Here is an 18,840-nt window from a genome sequence, read left to right on the forward strand (position 1 = left end):
TGACATTGGCCTTGAAAAAAGAAACCACCAAACACGTGAAAAGCACGTTTTTGTAAACGTTACACGCCCCTTTCAGGCCTAAATATAGCGCCATCATCCCAGGGAAAAAAAAATCTCCCCTTTTTTACGGAGACCGGAGACCGTGGCGTGGCATCATGGGGAATACAAAAGTTTTTTCTTTCATTTGAGCAACTGGCTTCTTTGGTGATAGTATAGTCACGATGCCAGTTACGGCTACCGCTACGCCATCGTTTTTCAGGGGTGGAAAAGGTTAAATTTATACAGGGTGTAGTTTATTAACAGTTGCTTGAAAAGTTTTGCCAGGCTGTGCTTGTACTGTTGGTTTGATAACGACTAAGGCTTATTTTGAGGTATTTCCGTTTCGTAATAGGTTGTTTACCTTAAAATTAAGGTACCATCGCATTCGCCTTAATATAAGCTTTCATTTGAGTACTTACAACCCACTATTTACAGTACAAAATTATATCTGGAAGTTATGGTAAATTATTTGGCCGCCATTTCCCAAGATGGCCGCCAAGTACTAAAAATCAAGTTTTCTACTAAACTACTTTGAGTTAGTAAGCCGTGTTTGTACTCAAAATAAAGCTTGAGACTTCCTGAATATGAATTTTAACCATTCTTAATCATCATTTCACAAGGGGACAGTCACTCGACGTAATAATTGTACAAATTATAAGTGTCATACACTCCACGGGAATCTCGAGTTTCCGGTAGTAACTAGCCTCTAGTTATTTAAATTTCAAATCAAAACTTTGAATGATTCCTTTCAGGAACTGTCACTGGAGGGACAACTTCTTATCATGCATCTGTTACAGCTACAAATAACGCTGTCAGTGCACTACAGTTAATGTTTTAATGAAGATTAATTCAGTTGCTTAATTATCAACCCGTAGGCAAGGTGTTTCCGCGTGTTTCTTTGGGAAAATCCGTTGGAAGAGTCAAGAAACTAGCAACAATCTGCTGCGTTCCTAAAACCCAACGTCCGCTGAACGAACCAACCGCTTCTGGTTTAGCAATGAAGGAATGAACGTGGGGCCCATTTTTACTGATTGTCGCCGTAGAAACAAGGGCCAAACTAATGAACTTTGCCACTATTTATCCGCGATGGGGCCCCCAAACAGATGCTACGAAATACAGGGTGCCTCGTTGAATTTAAAGGGCGTTAGATAACAACAAAGTAGCCATCATTAATCCACTTTAATTTTCATTAAATGAAAGATTTCTACCTAGTCATATTAATTTATTTATTTATTTCGACCTCCGTAACTTTGGGGATCGTTAATAAAATTCCAAATAAAAATTAAAATCATTAGCTGTTTGTGTATATGGGGATTGATATGGCTTTAATCAATGGGAAACCGTTCAACTTAATAAAAATAAATGAAGTCTTCCTATGAAATTTTGTTTGACGCAAAATATTATTTTAAATGAAACCAAGCCACTAAAATACTATATGAAATCACTAATTAGAAGTTAAACGATGTTCTATGGAAAAATTAAGAAAATATTAACAACACTTCTCAGTACGTGGTACCATAAGTTCATAAGATATGTTGCTTCCATAAGTTTGTCACTGGTAACTTAGAAACTGGAGCTTGCCATGAAGAGAGTGAGGTAGGTCATAGATTCGAGGTAAAGCGAGGGAGGCCTGGTGAGGCGCTGCTATCAAAGGCTTAGTACAGACTAAATAGGAAGATGGACTGCATAATGAACCGTCACGTGATTCGTCGAACGTTCAGACTTGAAAAACAACATGCTTTCAGATGATTCAGATGTTTCCAAGCCTAAATTTCTTTGAAAAATCTGAAGAACATTGAATATTCGGTACTTAGGCACGTAAAAATCAGACAAACCATTTCGAGAACTCTTCACTTTTAAAAGATAAACTAAATGGTACAGAAAGAAAGAAAAGCTTCTTCCATTTTTAGTTAAATTCGTATGGCTTTAAAATATACATGGGAACGAAAGAAGTAGTTAGGGCAATAAAGATTTTTAGCTTTTTTTCTGGAGAAAATGAAGAGTACCAAATTGCTAAGTAAGAAAGAAACCAACCCCATCTTTGAAAGATCAAGGCTTATATGCTTTTTAAACACGTTGCTTTAAATTCCATACCACAGCCGGAGCTTCGCTAAGAGAGCTGGCTGAGAGAGAGAGAGAGTCCCTTTTTCATGAGAAACTAGTCTATAAATTATCAAAATAGCAAAAGGGCCCCTCCTTCCTGCTCCAGGGGAATAAAAACAGAAAGGGTTATGAACATAAGTACCTAACTAATGACCCTTTAAGTCTCTATTAGAGTAGGACTGGCGTACTTGGCGCCAGACTCAGTGAACACTTAAAAGGAGGAGAATGATCTCTCTCTCGCGCGCGCACCTACCTCTGTGCACAGCCGAGAAGCCAGACGTCACGTGACCGTAAACAAATTTCTCTGATTTTTCTTCCCTCTCTGTTGCGCCGATCGCGCATGTGCGGAACCTGTTATGAAAGGGGAGGGGGTTGAAAGGGAATTTGGTCTCTCCGAGCTTTCAGTTTCTCCTTCTTATACATGCTCACTGCCAGACTGTAGCGGCTATGCTAAAAGAAGTTTATTTACGTAGACCCGAGAAGTTTTTGGGCAAATCATCACGAAAGGTACCATGGTCCAAGATATAGTTGTATGAATCCCTTCCTTATGATAGTTATTCATACGTTCTAGTGTCATATACGGGTTCTTGGTTCTAGATCCTTGGGTTCCCGATGACGTCAAAAAGAATTCTGCCCACCAACTTGTGTTCGTCTATACTAGAGTGAAGACTTATAATTATTTACTTATTTAGGTTTACACGCTGAAACTTTCATAGTACAAAAAAATGGACACAATGTCGCTTGACAGCGTGTTAAAAGGTATATCACTATAGAAAACGTTAGGAGGCTTACTAAAAAGAGTTATTGGTACATCTAAGGAGGTTTTCCGACTTTAGGGCGGAGATAATATTGCGTGATATTATAAGAGAGTGACATTCGGGTGTACACTACATTATTTTGGAGACGCAGCTGGTCAAGACATTATTATATTGTTTCAACAACTAAGTCCCCCTCCAAAATCGTTGAATAATGATTCAAGTTAAGTAAGAGTGTCTTGAAAAGCAGTGTAGGTGAAAGATAGGTCCGGAGTAAACTGCATAAACTTACTGCTACACTATGATACTGCAGTCTGCAAGCTTGGGTGGTCCGGGTTGGAAACCGCTGAAATTAACCTAAACTTTGAAAACGTTTAATCAAATTAATTGAATTAAATAAATTGTCTAGAATCTTATGTTAAAGTGAATCTTAATATTAATAATAAACCTTAATTTTTCAGACCAATCCATTAATTTAACTCTTCAAACCTTTTGGTACTCAGTAATCTCTTACAGAGGTCAGAGGTCATCCATAACATTGAGATTAAATTCAATCACTTAATTCTAAAAACATACGGAGAACCTGATGGTATTTAAAACAAACTGCAGATTGGTTTCTGCTTTTCTTTGGAGGGGAAATAAACATTAACCCATCACTAAAATTTATTACAAATCAGAACTGAGATTAGAACCCCTTACAGAATTTAGTACAAATCTAACTAACTATATACTATGTCTCCAATTCCAACCAACTTAATTGCGCCAGTAAAAAGAATCAAAAAAGAAGAGAAATAGGATGATGCTATGCCGATGGGCCTCAAAAAGGGTTTCTTTGAAATGATAGTTTTGGGAAGGAGTTAATTTTTTCTATTTCACTGCACAACCGAACGTACATCCTCCAACCAAATTTAAAACCAAAACCGCAGCTGCAAAGCTGGCCGTTTTAGTTTCTTTTGCTTTCCTTTTTTCCAAGCAAGCGAGTCATCATTTCCCCATGTTACCAAAACTTTCGTTGGTTGGCGCAGCTTGCCCGTTTAAATAAAGTTTATGAGCCCAACTAAAAATCTAACTGATAACCTCATTTTTGACGCGCAAGGGTTATATTCAAAACATTTTATTTTCTACCAAGAAGCGATATCTAGTTTACTAGCGAGAAGGTATAAATTCATTCATCCAGATTTCTAGCTTTATCTCCAGTCCAAACGTATAGGGCCGGAGTTAATCCCCGCCGCCTCTAAATTACAACCAGCATGCATCTCATTGGTTCTTGAAAACTCACGGCAGCGTGACGCGAATGACGAAAATTACAGTCATATTTTCCGACCGAGGAGAGGCTTTGAAATAGCCCGGCCTCTCCTTTTACGTCCCCCCTTGTATTTTGAAAGGGGGGACTGGGACTATGGCGCGCGAATACTCAAGCATCTTATACCTTCTCCCTAATAAACTAGATATCGCTTCTTGTTTCTACTATAAGCTTCTAAACTAATAACAAAACCGAATTTTTTAGAAAACTAAAGTCCAACTAAAATAGGTTGATGAAAAATCATTGATGTAAAACGAAACGGTTTAGAGGTGAACCTTGCACATGTTTTGGTTTAAATTTGATACTAACACCAGAAAGGGTTAATACTTCACCTCTTCCACAAAGCGGCGTAATTGTAACATGATTCTTCCCAACATCATTAAAACATTGGGAGGAAGGTTACTAAACCGAATCACATACGCGATAAATAGTTCCCTCAAATCAAATTGCCTAAAAAATGCTTTCATATTTCCAAAAGCAATAGTATTACCATTGATAAGTGAAGTCTTACTACCATGTCTTTGGAATCACGAAATGAGCCAAGGTAAGATCAAATACACCAACTGCGGTTAACTACTACAGAAACAAATTAAACTATTCCCATAAGTAAATGCAACCTTCAATTGCAGCTTTATCAATTAATTTAGCTCGATTTGAGTTGGCCCCTGTACACTTGGTTTCACTTTCGCCTTAAAGCAAAATAAGCCTCGGCTGTGGCAAGAAGTGATATCTAGTTTATTAGGGAGAAGATATGCCTAAGTATTTGCGCGCCATAGTCCCAGTCCCCCTTTCAAAATACAAGGGGGGACGTAAAAGAAGGCCGGGCTATTTCGTAGCCTCTCCTCAGTAGGAAAATACGTAATTTTCGTCATTCGCGTTGCCACGCTGACGTGGTATTCAAGAACCAATGAGATGCTGGTTGTAATTTAGAGGCGGGGATTAACTCCGGCCCTATACGTTTGGACTGGAGATAAAGCTAGATTATAAATGTGGCGAATTTATACCTTCTCCCTAATAAACTAAATATCACTTCTTGGCTGTGGTTTAGTTTGAACAAATGCATGCTACAAGACGCTACCATAGTCGAGGGGTAAAGTTAACAAACCCTCTAAGCTTAGCAAAGGCTGATTGGTTCCTGTGTTTGACAAGATAAAATGTGTGTGCTGTAGAAGATTAACCAGAGCCGACATTTGCTTTAACATGATCAAAGCGTTGAAAGATCATACTAATATAATCCCAGAACACGACCCCAAAATCTTCGAACCGCGAACCCCATCCCCAGTAAAAGAATAACTGCGTAAGTCTTCTTAACCCTTTATTTACGAGAATCAAACAAAATTAAGTTTGGGGGTGCTTGCTAAGTTGGTCTTCCCATTGAAACACCAGCAAGGAAAGGGTTCCCAACCCCAGGCTAGCACCACCATCACCGCGTTAAACCTGGTTGGACCGTTGGGTTGGGTTGCGTTGGTTATACGAGAATTTTCCCTAGCTGTTGTCAAGTGCTCAAATTTACGAGTGAATAAAAATAAACGACCAAGCTACGTTACATGACAAGGGGATTTCATACTCAGTATAAAATTCAATCCTACCCCCTCCCCCCAGTCTTTCATTGCCCCCTTTGCTAGAGTAAAAGAGATTTAACATTCAAATTTCCACCCAAGCTTCCATCCAGTACGGACTATACTCTATACTTATAGTTATGGAAATATATGCCATGTAATTTACTCTTCCCTTTTCAAAAATAGAGGATGGTATTTTTGACCATCTTGTTCTCTTAAGGCGGAGCATTGATGGGTTTTTGGGATTGAAAGTTGGCCCCTTGGAGATGAATTATTACCTTGTGCACAAGTTCATAAGATATGTTCATCATAAGTTTGTCACTAGTAACTTAGAAACTGGAGCTTGTGATGAAGTGAGTCAGGTAGGTTATAGATTCGAGTTGTAAAGCGACATACGCCTGGTGAGGCGCTCCATATCAAAGGCTTAGTACAGACTAAATAGGGGGAGATGGAAATCCTGCAAAATTAACCACCGAGTGTTGGACTTCAATTCTCGCTTCCGTAGTTCTCGAACTAGCTCGAGTTGTAAGTCTCTAGCGTTAGAAACTTCTGTAGGTAGTGGTCAAACTTATGGAAAACATCTTATCATAAACTTATGCTTGTATTACAGAGTTTAAAAAAGCAACTTCGTTTCACAAGCGATCATTCTATTATGGGAAAGCGAACCTTTTACCATATATTATTTACAGATCTATTAAACAAAAGGATGGTCCTCGAGGGGTCGGACATAACCTACTTTTACCAGTGTATTACCCTTAGATTCTCCTTCCAGAGTGGCTTCCAATTCCAAGAGACTATTACATCATCTCTCTCTCTGTATTGGGAAAATTAACCTTAACCCCTTATTGACAAGTGTCCGACCCTTTCATTTATCACGTACACGGAGATCTCTCGAAACCCTGTTGCTATGGTCATAATCCGTCACGGATAGCGAGGGCGATAGCATTTGGAAAAGAAAGAAAGAAGGGTCCTATAGGAAGGGGATTTCTAGATAACCCCTCGAAACATTTCAATGGTCTTACACTGAGAAAAGTAAAAGAAAACGGCCATCCCAGTTACGTAAATTCATCCCCCACCTCTCTCTCTGTTTGAAATGGGGATGAGTTGATATATTTAAGGTTTTTCGGGGTGCTCGAATTATAGGGATATGTCCGAAAGCTGTCGCCCGAAGACCTATTTCCAGGGGTTTTATGGTTTTGATTCTGTTGGAAATACTAGTTTCCAGGCACTTTTTTAGTAACACTATGGGAATTTTTATAGAATAAATTATGGGGTTGGGTTTGTTTCGAAGAGATCTATTCATAGAGTACTTACAACATGGGGTTTGAATGAATAGTTTTTCAGGAGTATGGGAATGTTTGCAAATGTGATGATTCTATGGGGATTTTTTAGTCATAGGCCTAGTATGGGTAATTTTTATTATAAAGGTATTGGGATTTCTAGTCAAAGCCTGTTTGGTGTCTCTTTAAAAAAATTGACAAAAGGAACTCAACAGAATACTCGAAACAAAACTTATTAATATCTTTCCCTATGGGAATGTTTATTTCGAACACTGCATCGGTGTTTGAAATCCAAACCCCATGTTGTTTGTACTCTATGAAAAGCTGACGTTATAAGGAATCCAGCCCAATACCTCATTTGTTCATAAATACAGATACAATTTGACCACATTGTTTTTCCTTTTTTTAGGGAAAGGTGGGCATACAACAGACTCAATACGCGTAATCTTGTTTCCTTTTAAATCAACCCCGCGAATCTCGAGTAAAGTGATTTGGAAAGTCAAACGATGAGCTATAAAACTGAGGGAGAAAGGAATATTTCAAGAAACCCTAGCTATAGTATGAAGGAGAAGAGATTTTGGCGGGAAAAGGCGCGAGTTCAGCCTCGTCCCAGCTCTAGCTTCTAATTGGCTGCTTCAGGATCATCCCGGAAACAAGATTTTTGTTGCTAAGCGGGTAAGACGAACCTCTTCCGGAATCCCGTGTCCAAATTCCATGGAGAAAATAAACAAGGAGGTGCTAAGCTTCAAGAGACGAGCGTGTAACGCGTATTGTAGGAGTTAACTTCAACTCCTTATTTAGTTACTCCATAGTTCAAATCCACGAAAGAGAGTGTGTAATTTACGTTCATTCTTAACCTAAGGAGTGTAGAACGGTACGCGGTTGCCACGCGCATTGAGTGTAAGGAAAAAGGCGGGAAACTGGGGAACCAATCAGAAAGGACGCATCGTATTACGAAAGTAGCACGTGCGACGCAAAATTTGTTGAAAACTTTTAAGTTCATTTGTGTAAAAGATTTTTACTTAGTTAAGGGGGCTTTCAAAAGGGGATTATTGATGTAGCAAAAGCAAATATACTTAAAACTATATAATATTAATGGATGTATACACTTTGAAGATACACTTTGTATGTTACGTTACAAAATTAATATTGTATAAATAAATGTATCATACATAAAATATTAATTAAAATCCAATTAAAACGAACGAGGTTTGTCAAGAAGTGTCAAGATCAAGACGGGTTCGATTTGAAACCTATAGACATAAGATATATATACATATACGTTTGTATTTATATCAAATATATGTAGGGGTGCGATTTAAATAACAACATGCAAGGTGCATGCATTTAAGCAATTAAGTAATTAAGTACCTTGCTTAATTCATCCAGTAATTGGACACGATTGTTTAAACGCATATTTTCCATGGTTATATTATGCAATTGCTCTTCGCACTGCAAATATATACGTATTGCGTATTTTATATCATGGCCCACCAGTTGGTCTAAACCAGTTCTGATTGGGGTATTTTAAGGATGACCCCTTAATTAGAAATCATTGTCTTTCATTCAGTTTCTTATTTAAATTAAAGGGGTCATCCGTAAAACACTATAATTAGTGGGCAAAGGGGGGGGTGAAAATATCCCCCATTAAACGTCATGCCTCCACTTAGCCAATCAGATGCATTTCCCCACTCCGTAACGTAAAGTTTGCCGCCATTTTGGTAGAAAGGGGAGGAGTCATATTAAACTACATCCCTCTGGCGCCTCTCTCTATAGAGTAATGGCAGTACTACGTACGCAAACTTCATAATACCCTTCTATCTCTTAGCTCATTGTCACCCCCCCCCCCTAATAGACGCGTAGAGTATCCCCTCTTACAACAAGAGCGCGCGCAGAGGGAGGGATACATAGTCTACACCCCTCTCTACCGCCACTAGTCTATATAATCCTAACTCCAAAATCGGTGTCCATTGGACCAAAATATCATGGAAATTAAGCTAATAAAACTAACTTATCTCGGGTCCTACCACATTCCCCCTTTATAATACCCTGTACAACCAAAAAATAAAAAATAAAATAAAATTCCTACCCTACCAAACACCCTGTACAAACCAAAAAAATAAAATAAAAGCAAAATAAAATTCTAACCACACCAAACACCCTGTACAACCAAAAAATTAAAATAGAAGCAAAATAAAATTCCAACCACACCAAACACCCTGTACAACCAAAAAATTAAAATAGAAGCAAAATAAAATTCCAACCACACCAAACACCCTGTACAACCAAAAAATTAAAATAGAAGCCAAATAAAATTCTAACCATACCAAACACCCTGTACAACCAAAAAATAAAAACAAAAACAAAATAAAATTCCAACCACACCAAACACCCTGTACAACCAAAAAAATTAAAATAAAAATAAAAATAAAAATAAAATTCCTACCCTACCAAACACCCTGTACAAACCAAAAAAATAAAAATAACAACAAAATAAAATTCCTACCACACCAAACACCCTGTACAACCAAAAAAATAAAAATAAAATTCCTACCATACCAAACACCCTGTTCAACCAAAAAAATTAAAATAAAAAAAAATAACATTCAAACAATACCAAACACCCTGTACAAACCAAAAAAAATAAAAATAACAACAAAATAAAATTCCTACCACACCAAACACCCTGTACAACCAAAAAAATAAAAATAAAATTCCTACCACACCAAACACCCTGTACAACCAAAAAAATAAAAATAAAATTCCTACCACACCAAACACCCTGTACAACCAAAAAAATTAAAATAAAATTCCTACCATACCAAACACCCTGTACAACAAAAAAAAAACAAAAAATAAATAAAATTCCTACCTGGGCCAGTCTATTTTCAGCATCCTCCAAATCCCTTTTCAAACGTTTCTTTTCCTCTTTTAAGGGATGAACTTCCGATGACAATTTTGTCACTTCTCGTTCAAATTTTTCAGTCAACCTTTTGGCTTCATCTTTCCATCTAAAAGGTAATGTTTATCGAAGAAATACAATTTTTTGAGTAGGCCTATACCCCCTTTGAATCATGGGAAGTACTGACTTATAAACCATCTTTTGTTGGGCGTCTACAAGACTGCGTAATTCAAAAATAGTATCATTATGCATTTGGCATCGATCTTCAATGTGACGTTTGTGTTCCTCTTGTTGCTCCCGCAACGTGTTTTCAAAATAATTTATCTAATTAACCAAATTAAATCCTTGAATACTCGCGAGTACTCGAGAAGCAGAAATTAGGTCACGGCACGAGTACTCTAATAATAAAAATTTAGCCATGGCCCGAGTACTTGAGCAGCAGAAAAACTGCCAAGCCCCGACTACTATAGTATTACAAAAACTGCCAAGCTCTTAGTACTCTAATATTACAAAAACTGCCAAGCCCCGAGTACTCTAACATTAGAAAAACTGCCAAGCCCCGAGTACTCTATTATTAGAAAAACTGCCAAGCCCCGAGTACTATAGTATTAGAAAAACTGCCAAGCCCCGAGTACTATAGTATTAGAAAAACTGCCAAGCCCCGAGTACTCTATTATTAAACTAAATTAGGCCAAACCCCGAGTACTCTAATATTAGAAAAACTAAATTAGGCCAAACCCCGAGTACTCTAATATTAGAAAAACTAAATTAGGCCAAGCCCCGAGTACTCTAATATTAGAAAAACTAAATTAGGCCAAACCCCGAGTACTCTAATATTAGAAAAACTAAATTAGGCCAAGCCCCGAGAATTAGAATAAAGTAAAAAATTAAAAAGGACAACTTACATCTTTTTTAAGTTTGCTCCTAAACGCTTCATTCTCTTCTTGTTGGGCCATACACCGTTTTTGCAAGAGAGCAACTTTATTAATCAACTCTAATCGTTCATTGGCACTTGATTTAAAACTACGTTGAACGGCCGCCAATTGTCCCCTGAGCTGCTCAATTTCGGCATCTTTAAAATTTAAATCCTCCAAAGAAGTTTCTTTACAATGTTTCAAATTTGTTTCCAAATTTTTAATCTTCGACAAAGCTTGATCCCGTTCTATCTGAACTGTCGTTAATTTTTGGGACAACTCCTCGATCAAGGCCTGATACGTGGAACCATCTTTTTCATTGTAAAACTTGCTCAATTCCGTCTCGGCCTGCTTCTTTTCGCGCGTAATTCGCTCAATTATCGCTCGTTTTTCGCCCAATTCCGTATCTAAATTCTTAATCTCTTCTTCTAAGTTGGCGATTTTTTCGTCGCATTTTTTCTTGACGTTTTCCATGACGATTTTCGTTTTTTCCGACGCGCTGTCCACAATTTTATTCATGGCTAATTGTAAGCCCTCGATCTCTTTTTTCGCTTGGTGTTCGCGAAATACCGCCACGTCTTTTTCAAATACCGCGTTTTCAGCTAGTTTCATGCTATCCTTAGCTTGCTGAACGGCGTCAGCCGCGTTTGATTCTAACTCGATTCTAAAATAAATGATGGGCGAGTACGCGTTTAAATAGCGTAATTTATTCGAGTACCGAGTACTCTATCACATAATGGACTTAACCCGCGAGTACTCGATCAGCTACTGGGCTTAAAACGCGAGTACTCGATCACTGACGGGGCTTAAAACGCGAGTACTCGATCAGCTACTGGGCTTAAAACGCGAGTACTAGACAACAGACTGGGCTAAAAACGAGAGTACTCGATAACTTAATGAGCTTAACCAGTGAGTACTCGAAATTGAAGTTGGTGACGGGCGAGTACTCGTTTATATGGTGTAATTCATTCGAGTACCGAGTATTCGATCACATACTTGGCTTAACCCGCGAGTACTCGATCACATACTTGGCTTAACCCGCGAGTACTCGATCAGCGACTGGGCTTAAAACGCGAGTACTCGATTACAGACGGGACTAAACCAGTGAGTAATTGATCACCGACGGGGCTTAACCAGTGAGTACTCGTTTAAATCGCGTAATTCGTTCGAATACCGAGTACTCGTTTAAATCGTGCAATTCGTTCGAGTACAGAGTACTCGTTTAAATCGTGCAATTCGTTCGAGTACAGAGTACTCGTTTAAATCGTGCAATTCGTTCGAGTACAGAGTACTCGTTTAAATCGTGCAATTCGTTCGAGTACAGAGTACTCGTTTAAATCGTGCAATTCGTTCGAGTACAGAGTACTCGTTTAAATCGTGCAATTCGTTCGAGTACAGAGTACTCGTTTAAATCGTGCAATTCGTTCGAGTACAGAGTACTCGTTTAAATCGTGCAATTCGTTCGAGTACAGAGTACTCGTTTAAATCGTGCAATTCGTTCGAGTACTCGTTTAAATCGTGCAATTCGTTCGAGTACTCGTTTAAATCGTGCATACCGAGTACTCGTTTAAATCGTGTAATTCGTTCGAGTACCGAGTACTCGGCTTAGGCTTAACAGGTGAGTACTCGTTTAAATCGCGTAATGACTCTTAACTGCAAAAAAAATAAAAGTTCTTACTCTCTCAGTTGCAAAGTTTTGATTTGCTCTTGCAAAGCTCCATTCTTTGTCTGCAATTCTTGAAATCGAGTTTCCCAAGATTGTATTTCTTTTTGCTTGTCAGTTATATTGGATTCTGATTGGAAGATTTGATTTTGGCACTCTTGAAGTTTGCTTTTAGTGTCCTTAATTTCTTTATCCTTCAAAGAAACGCAAAAAGAAAACATATTAAATTGTTAAGTGAAAGTTAATTAACTTAATTTTAATATTTTAAATAGAAGAATAATACCTTTTCATTTAATTTAACATTAAGTTCCGTATTTAATTCCATATATTTATCTAACTCCTTTTTCAAAGATAAAGTGGTTTCTTTAGATTGACTGCATTTAAAAATTATATACATAACTATTTAATATTAATTAACAATTAATATTAAAAACTATTCGGTAAAATTTAATTTACCTTAAATTTTCTTTAGTTATATTCATTTCGGAAGATAATGATTCGACAGCTTTATCATAATCACGCTTAATCTATAATTAAATAAATTTACCTCATTCCCGATGCGTGTGCCAAGGCTTAGCGCAACTGTCAAAAATATATATTTCAACTCTGTAGTAGACGACGCTTTATTTTGAACCAGATTCAGTTAAAAATCGCGCAATAAGCCTTGGCAGTTGGAACATGCATCGAGAAAAAGGTGGATTAATTTACCTCTTTAATTTTTGTTTCTAGGATATCAATATTAGTTCCCATTTGGCTTTTCTACAAAGAATTTCGTAAAATTAAAAATTTAAACAAGAGAAAACGTCATTTAACTGACCTCTAACTCATTTTCTAGCCGTTCAATTTCTTGCAAGGCAATATTCCACATTTTTAAAACTGATTCTTTAGCTTCAGTCAATGTTTCTACTTGTTTGCGTAAAAGTTCAACTTCAGGATTGTTTAAGGATCCTGAAACCAAACGCATTCTGGCCTCTACATTATCCCGTAATTCTTTAGAAAGCTTATCATTGTCTTCAATCAAATCATTGACATGATATTTCAAGTCATCTAATTCCTCCTGATATCGTTAGTTAGTAATTTTCTGGCAAAAAGCCTAAAATATCTAAGTCTAACCTTATATTTGCAAATATCATCTTGGAGAGATGCAATCGTTACTTCATTGTCTACACTGAATTCCCTGTCAATTTTACGAAAATAGGCCTCAGAATTAACAAAACCAGGAATGAATTATGTTTGTAACAATACATTTGTGATTGATTTCCTTCATTTGTCATAGTTTCCGCTTTTTTGCGGACAGGTGTTGATTGTGCCACAGGTTTATGGCTAAAATCTATTTCAGACATTTTTGTATAGGCCAAGGCTTAGTGAAAATCTAACCAAAAATCTGGCTTACCTTCATCACCCATCGTATATCTGGCAGAATCCGAAGTTGGCTCGTTATAAGACATTTCCCACACGATTATTTTCTTATTACAAACTTATATTATTAATTTCATAAATTAAAAATTAATTAAAACCATAATTTTACCGGTAAGTCATACGACCACATGCATTTCAACCATTGAACTTCACGCGCGTCCGCGAAAAATTTAAAGATGGCATCTCATAACTAACGGTTGCTATGGTAACGGCTGATAGATCACGAACGGGAGCTGAAAATAATCCATAATTAAATATTAAAAATTACTGAGATAAATTATGAAATAAACATTATTTCATTTAAATTGCAAAAATAAGCCTTTCTGTGAATTTACAACTCATTAAAATCCATAGATTACGAGTTATTCGATTTTAAAGAGGGAAGCCGACAAAAATCTCGTGACCATCGTAGGCTTCCCTGCATTTCATTGCGGTTTCGGTCCCTTTTAAGTTGAAGAGATTGTCATGGAGGAGGTGGATCAAATTATAACTCATACTCTCCGGCAACTTGGATGGTAAATAAAACTAAATATTTAACTTTTAAATTAAATTTAAGTTGATTTCCAGCGTCCTTATTAGCTAGCCTAAGAATAATCCCTAAAATTTCCTTCTGTGTTAGTGTATTTTGGGGGATCTTATAGGTGTGTTGGATGAAATGTCAAAAAAATGTTATTTAAATAATTTATAGCGATATAGAAGATGATGTAGAGAGCTTACGCGAATTCACTACTGAGCTGGTAGTCGAGGGTGTGGTAAGATGCTTACAATTAATTCAACCAGACTCTGATTTGCCTCGCCATGTCCCTCCGAGCATGGCAGCGAGATATCGTCTCGGAGCTGCTTTAGCAGCCGCCTGTGTGGTAATTTACCCTTTTAAATATACCCAAAAATACCCTAAAAAATGACGATTTACACGCGCTTATTTTAATTAATTAAAGGCGGAAGGATTTTCGGGGGAAATAGGGTATCAAACATTCTTATATTCGAGTGAAACGGAGTTACGTAAGATATTTCTTTTCCTGATTGAAAAACTTCCCAAAGAAAGTGAAAAACTTGTCAGTGAACCTTTGGGTAAATCTTTTAAATACTTAAGGGGTGGTCCATTACCTAAAAATTTAACTTAATATTAATTTTAGGGAAAAGCGCTCTAGTCAAAAGATCAATTGCTATCGAGTTATCGAAAAGGTTATCGTTTCCGTGGACACCATCTTATTGTAAAGAAAAAGGGATACGTTGGAGTTCTCCAACATCATGGCATAAAGAAGTACTTAATAACTACCCTAATTGAGATTTAAAAGCTAATTAATTAATATAATTAATTAATTAGGGTTTTAAACATAATTACCCGGTTACAACTAGTCCAGTATCATTCCCTAATTACGGTGGAAATAACCTCGGAGTTGATTTACCAACTGGTGATTTAATTATTTTAAGTTAATTAACGCTATTATAATAATAATAATTAATATTTTAGATGTTACAAAGTATTACGACACTCATATGAAATACGTCACGGATCAAATACAAGATCCAGAAAATTTAGTACCATCTCTACTTGAATCTAATACAACAGCTTACGCCGTAGCTAACGAATGGGAGAATGAATGGAATGAAATTGGTTTGGGTACGCGTCTCTCGGAACAAGATTACAAACAAAAGAAACGTGAAAAAATGCTTAAACAAATGAGAGAATCCTTCAGACAAACTCTTAAAAATTGTCCAGCATTAGAAACTTCCGTTCCCGTTACCGTTACTCCTGAAAAAGTTACGAGGATTAAAGGATCCTTGTTTACACATACGGAAAAATTACAATTTACAAAGGTGCTAGGTTGTTTGGTTGTTTATTAGTTAGTAATATCAAGAAGTTATATCTAGTATCTCAGAGAGAAGGTATAAATTCGCCAGATTTATAATCTAGCTTTATCTCCAGTCCAAACAAACGTATAGTAGGTCCGGAGTTAATCCCCGCCTCTAAATTATAATCAGCATCTCATTGGTTCTTGAAAACTCACGTCAGCGCGACGACGCGAGTGACGAAAATTACAGTCATATTTTCCGACTGAGGATAGGCTGCGAAATAGCCCGGCGCCTCCTTTTACGTCCCCCCTTGTATTTTGAAAGGGGGGACTGGGACTATGGCGCGCGAATATTACTTAGGCATCTTATACCTTGTCCCTAATAAACTAGATATCACTTCTTGGTAATATTATTGAGGGAAATTAAGGTGTGGCTAATTAAAAGTTGAATAACAGAAGTTATCAGTCTCAGTTCAGTGAAAAAATTGATAATGAAGTTAGGAGGGGGAAAGGATTAATAAATTCATGGAAGACTCTAGGTTATTCTACTTCTGTTGAGGGATACGTGAGATGATTAGATAAGGATATGGAGGTTTATGGTTTATGTTTTTTTGTTATCTTTAGGAGGAAGAGAGGGGGAAAAAAGAGGAAGTAACAAGGTTAACTTCAACAGAGGATTTGGTGAAACAGCGGGAAGAGGAAGTTAAAACTCTACAGGCACATTCTGAAGAGATTAATAGTAAATTACAAAGTTTAGAGCTGCAGTCCAAGCAATTGTCTGCGGGCATTCAACAGGTATTTATATTATATTTTAAGGTTTAAGGAGTGATATCTTAATTAATATTAATCACAAAGTAACATATACATTGCAGATTAATGAACAAATGGGTAGTCAAGCCAGAAAAGCAAAAGAGTTAGAAGAAAGTTACTTAGTTAGAAAGCAAACTTTTGACCTACTTCCCGATGCCGATAATAATTTACTAAAACTGCAATCAGTGGTTGATATTACGAGCCAACGTTTGGTTTCTTTAGCAAATCAATGGGAGAAACACAGAGCACCACTTATAGAACAGTATAGGCAACTAAAAGAGTTAAATTCTCAACAACTGGTAAGTAATTAATAGTACAGGGTTCGTACACGACCTGTTTAACCTGGAAAAGTCAGGGAAGTTGAGAATGGGCCTAAAATGTCAGGGAAAAGTCAGGGAAATTAAAAATGGACCTTAAAAGTCAGGGAAATGTTCGTACATGACCTGGAAAAGTCAGGGAAGTTGAAAATGGACCTTAAAAGTCAGGGAAATGTCAGGGAAAAATTTATTGGAGGGAAATTTAAAGTCTGGATAACAGTAGGGTGACCTTCTGAGACTTGAGCAGAGCCCCAAATTTTCGGACCTCGCTTCTCTCGCTCTAGTTATTTACAACAATAATTCGTGCAAAAATGACTCTAGTGAATTTAGATTGGTTTTCATATATGTTCGCCATGTACATTATTGAAAATGGTCAGGGAAATTTGTGGAATTTTGTCAGGGAAAACCTGGAAAAGTCAGGGAATTAGCCTTATTCCTGATCAGCGCCACCTACCCATAGCGGCGACTTTGAGAACTAGTGTAAACGGCAAGCCAATCAGATGTCGCTAAAATCTGGTGACGTCATTTTTGGTAAGACCCCGAGAGTGCCCGTCAGTGACGTCACCAGATTTTAACGGCATCTGATTGGCTTGCCATTTACAGTAGTTCTCAAAGTCGCCGCTATGGGTAGGTGGCACTGATCAGGAATAAGGCTAATTTCATTCCAAAAAATTTGTACGAACCCTGTAGTATATTAGTTTAATTATAATCTTAATTACGTTTAATTTAGGATGAGTCTCAAAGAAAATTAGAAGAAATTAAAATGCTTAGGGAGAAGATGAAGGAAATTAGCCAGGAAGCTCATAATAAAGATGATTTGCATAAACAATTGGTATTGTGTTAATTTGTTTTAATTTATTTTAAGTTAGTTATAGTTAGTATTGTGTTAATTTTGTTTTTAAGTTAATTATAGTTAGTTAAATTTAAAATTAATGCCAATTTTCTATTCATTAGATATCAGATTATGAAAAGCTAAAGAAAGATTTCAGCAGATCAGCATACACAAGGAGAATTATTGAAATTGTCGGAAATATCAAGAAACAAAAGGCAGAGATTGAAAAAGTGAATATTTAAAAGATATATTTAATTAATTAGATTTGAATCTAATTAAATAAATAAATTAATTAATTTCCAGGTATTAATTGATACTAAATCAGTTCAAAAAGAAATTAATACTTTATCAGGAAAATTGGACCGGACTTTTACCGTAACCGATGAACTAATCTTCAAAGTAAATTAACAATAATTTAAAACAAACTACTAATTATAATTATTAAATTTTAATAATTAATTAAATTAAATTTTCTTCTCTAAAGGATGCTAAAAAAGATGAAGCAAGTCGAAGAGCTTATAAACATTTAGCCGCTTTACACGAAGTAATATTAAATATTAATTAAACAGTAATTTAAATTATATTTAAAATTAAAATTAAAATTAAATATAACTTTCTAATTTTCTAATTTTAGAACTGTAGTTTGTTAATTCAAACTGTAGAAGAAACTGGAGCTATTATGAGAGAAATAAGGGATCTAGAGGACCAAGTAAGACTTCATTAAATTAATTAATTAATTAATTAACTTGAATTGTTAATTAAATTACTTTCCTTAAACAGATTGAAGTTGAAAGCCAGAAAAAAGTAGCGGGAAATTTGGAAAGAATCACGGCGGATTTAAAACAAATGAAACAAGAAAATGGTTCCTTATTGACTCAATTACAATCTCAGCAGTCTTAATTAATTAATTAAATTGTGCCAATTAACGTAAATAAATAAATAAATAAAAAGATCGTGCCTTCATTACCAAAATGAAATATTCCTAAATTAGTCCCTAATTATTTTGTCTTTTTTGTATCTAATGGGTAAAACAACAATTGAATTGATTCCCTTAGGTTTAATAATAAATTATAGGAACAAATATAACTTAGGCTTCAATATATCATAAATTAATGCTAATCTAAATGAACATTCCATGAAATTAATTT

At 36.3% G+C, this 18,840-nt stretch overlaps 2 protein-coding genes and 1 long non-coding RNA gene across 3 annotated transcripts; 2 read left to right on the plus strand and 1 right to left on the minus strand.

The window, feature by feature from the left end:
- Positions 1 to 194: 194 nt before the first annotated feature.
- On the plus strand, positions 195 to 1,546 carry LOC149690460 (uncharacterized). The gene is made up of 3 exons (XR_016383746.1): positions 195 to 731; positions 792 to 850; positions 915 to 1,546. It is a non-coding gene; the product is annotated as an uncharacterized LOC149690460 (long non-coding RNA).
- A 6,568-nt stretch (positions 1,547 to 8,114) lies between these two features.
- Positions 8,115 to 14,117, minus strand: LOC149690461 (uncharacterized). The gene is made up of 13 exons (XM_089869995.1): positions 13,912 to 14,117; positions 13,764 to 13,848; positions 13,632 to 13,695; positions 13,336 to 13,575; positions 13,227 to 13,277; positions 12,975 to 13,045; positions 12,802 to 12,892; positions 12,534 to 12,712; positions 10,847 to 11,519; positions 10,129 to 10,265; positions 9,912 to 10,050; positions 8,411 to 8,491; positions 8,115 to 8,292 (listed from the first exon to the last, which is right to left on the minus strand). The coding sequence occupies exons 1-13, from the start codon at positions 13,964 to 13,966 to the stop codon at positions 8,254 to 8,256; spliced, it is 1,905 nt and encodes a 634-aa protein (XP_089726121.1). The 5' UTR covers positions 13,967 to 14,117; the 3' UTR covers positions 8,115 to 8,253.
- A 187-nt stretch (positions 14,118 to 14,304) lies between these two features.
- LOC149690462 (coiled-coil domain-containing protein 22 homolog) lies at positions 14,305 to 18,669 on the plus strand. Its single transcript, XM_089869996.1, has 14 exons — positions 14,305 to 14,452; positions 14,626 to 14,797; positions 14,876 to 15,008; positions 15,074 to 15,201; positions 15,265 to 15,352; positions 15,412 to 15,758; positions 16,358 to 16,528; positions 16,606 to 16,842; positions 17,591 to 17,692; positions 17,815 to 17,922; positions 17,996 to 18,091; positions 18,177 to 18,236; positions 18,327 to 18,401; positions 18,473 to 18,669. The coding sequence occupies exons 1-14, from the start codon at positions 14,403 to 14,405 to the stop codon at positions 18,590 to 18,592; spliced, it is 1,887 nt and encodes a 628-aa protein (XP_089726122.1). The 5' UTR covers positions 14,305 to 14,402; the 3' UTR covers positions 18,593 to 18,669.
- The last annotated feature ends 171 nt before the right edge of the window (positions 18,670 to 18,840 follow it).

Source organism: Phalangium opilio, unplaced genomic scaffold, assembly GCF_054372755.1.
Source record: "Phalangium opilio isolate 3A_F unplaced genomic scaffold, DU_Popi_V2 ptg000031l_1, whole genome shotgun sequence".
Lineage (NCBI taxonomy): Eukaryota > Metazoa > Arthropoda > Arachnida > Opiliones > Phalangiidae > Phalangium > Phalangium opilio.

Excerpts from the sequence above, each read along its gene's own strand:
- LOC149690462 (XM_089869996.1), top strand. The coding sequence starts at position 14,403 with ATGGAGGAGGTGGATCAAATTATAACTCATACTCTCCGGCAACTTGGA. Across the intron at positions 17,923-17,995 it reads AAAAGGCAGAGATTGAAAAA|GTATTAATTGATACTAAATC; the intron begins GTGAATATTTAA and ends ATTAATTTCCAG. Across the intron at positions 18,092-18,176 it reads CCGATGAACTAATCTTCAAA|GATGCTAAAAAAGATGAAGC; the intron begins GTAAATTAACAA and ends TCTTCTCTAAAG.
- LOC149690461 (XM_089869995.1), bottom strand. The coding sequence starts at position 13,966 with ATGTCTTATAACGAGCCAACTTCGGATTCTGCCAGATATACGATGGGT. Across the intron at positions 13,046-13,226 it reads TAGAAACAAAAATTAAAGAG|ATTAAGCGTGATTATGATAA; the intron begins GTAAATTAATCC and ends ATTTAATTATAG. Across the intron at positions 12,893-12,974 it reads ATAACTAAAGAAAATTTAAG|TCAATCTAAAGAAACCACTT; the intron begins GTAAATTAAATT and ends TTTTAAATGCAG.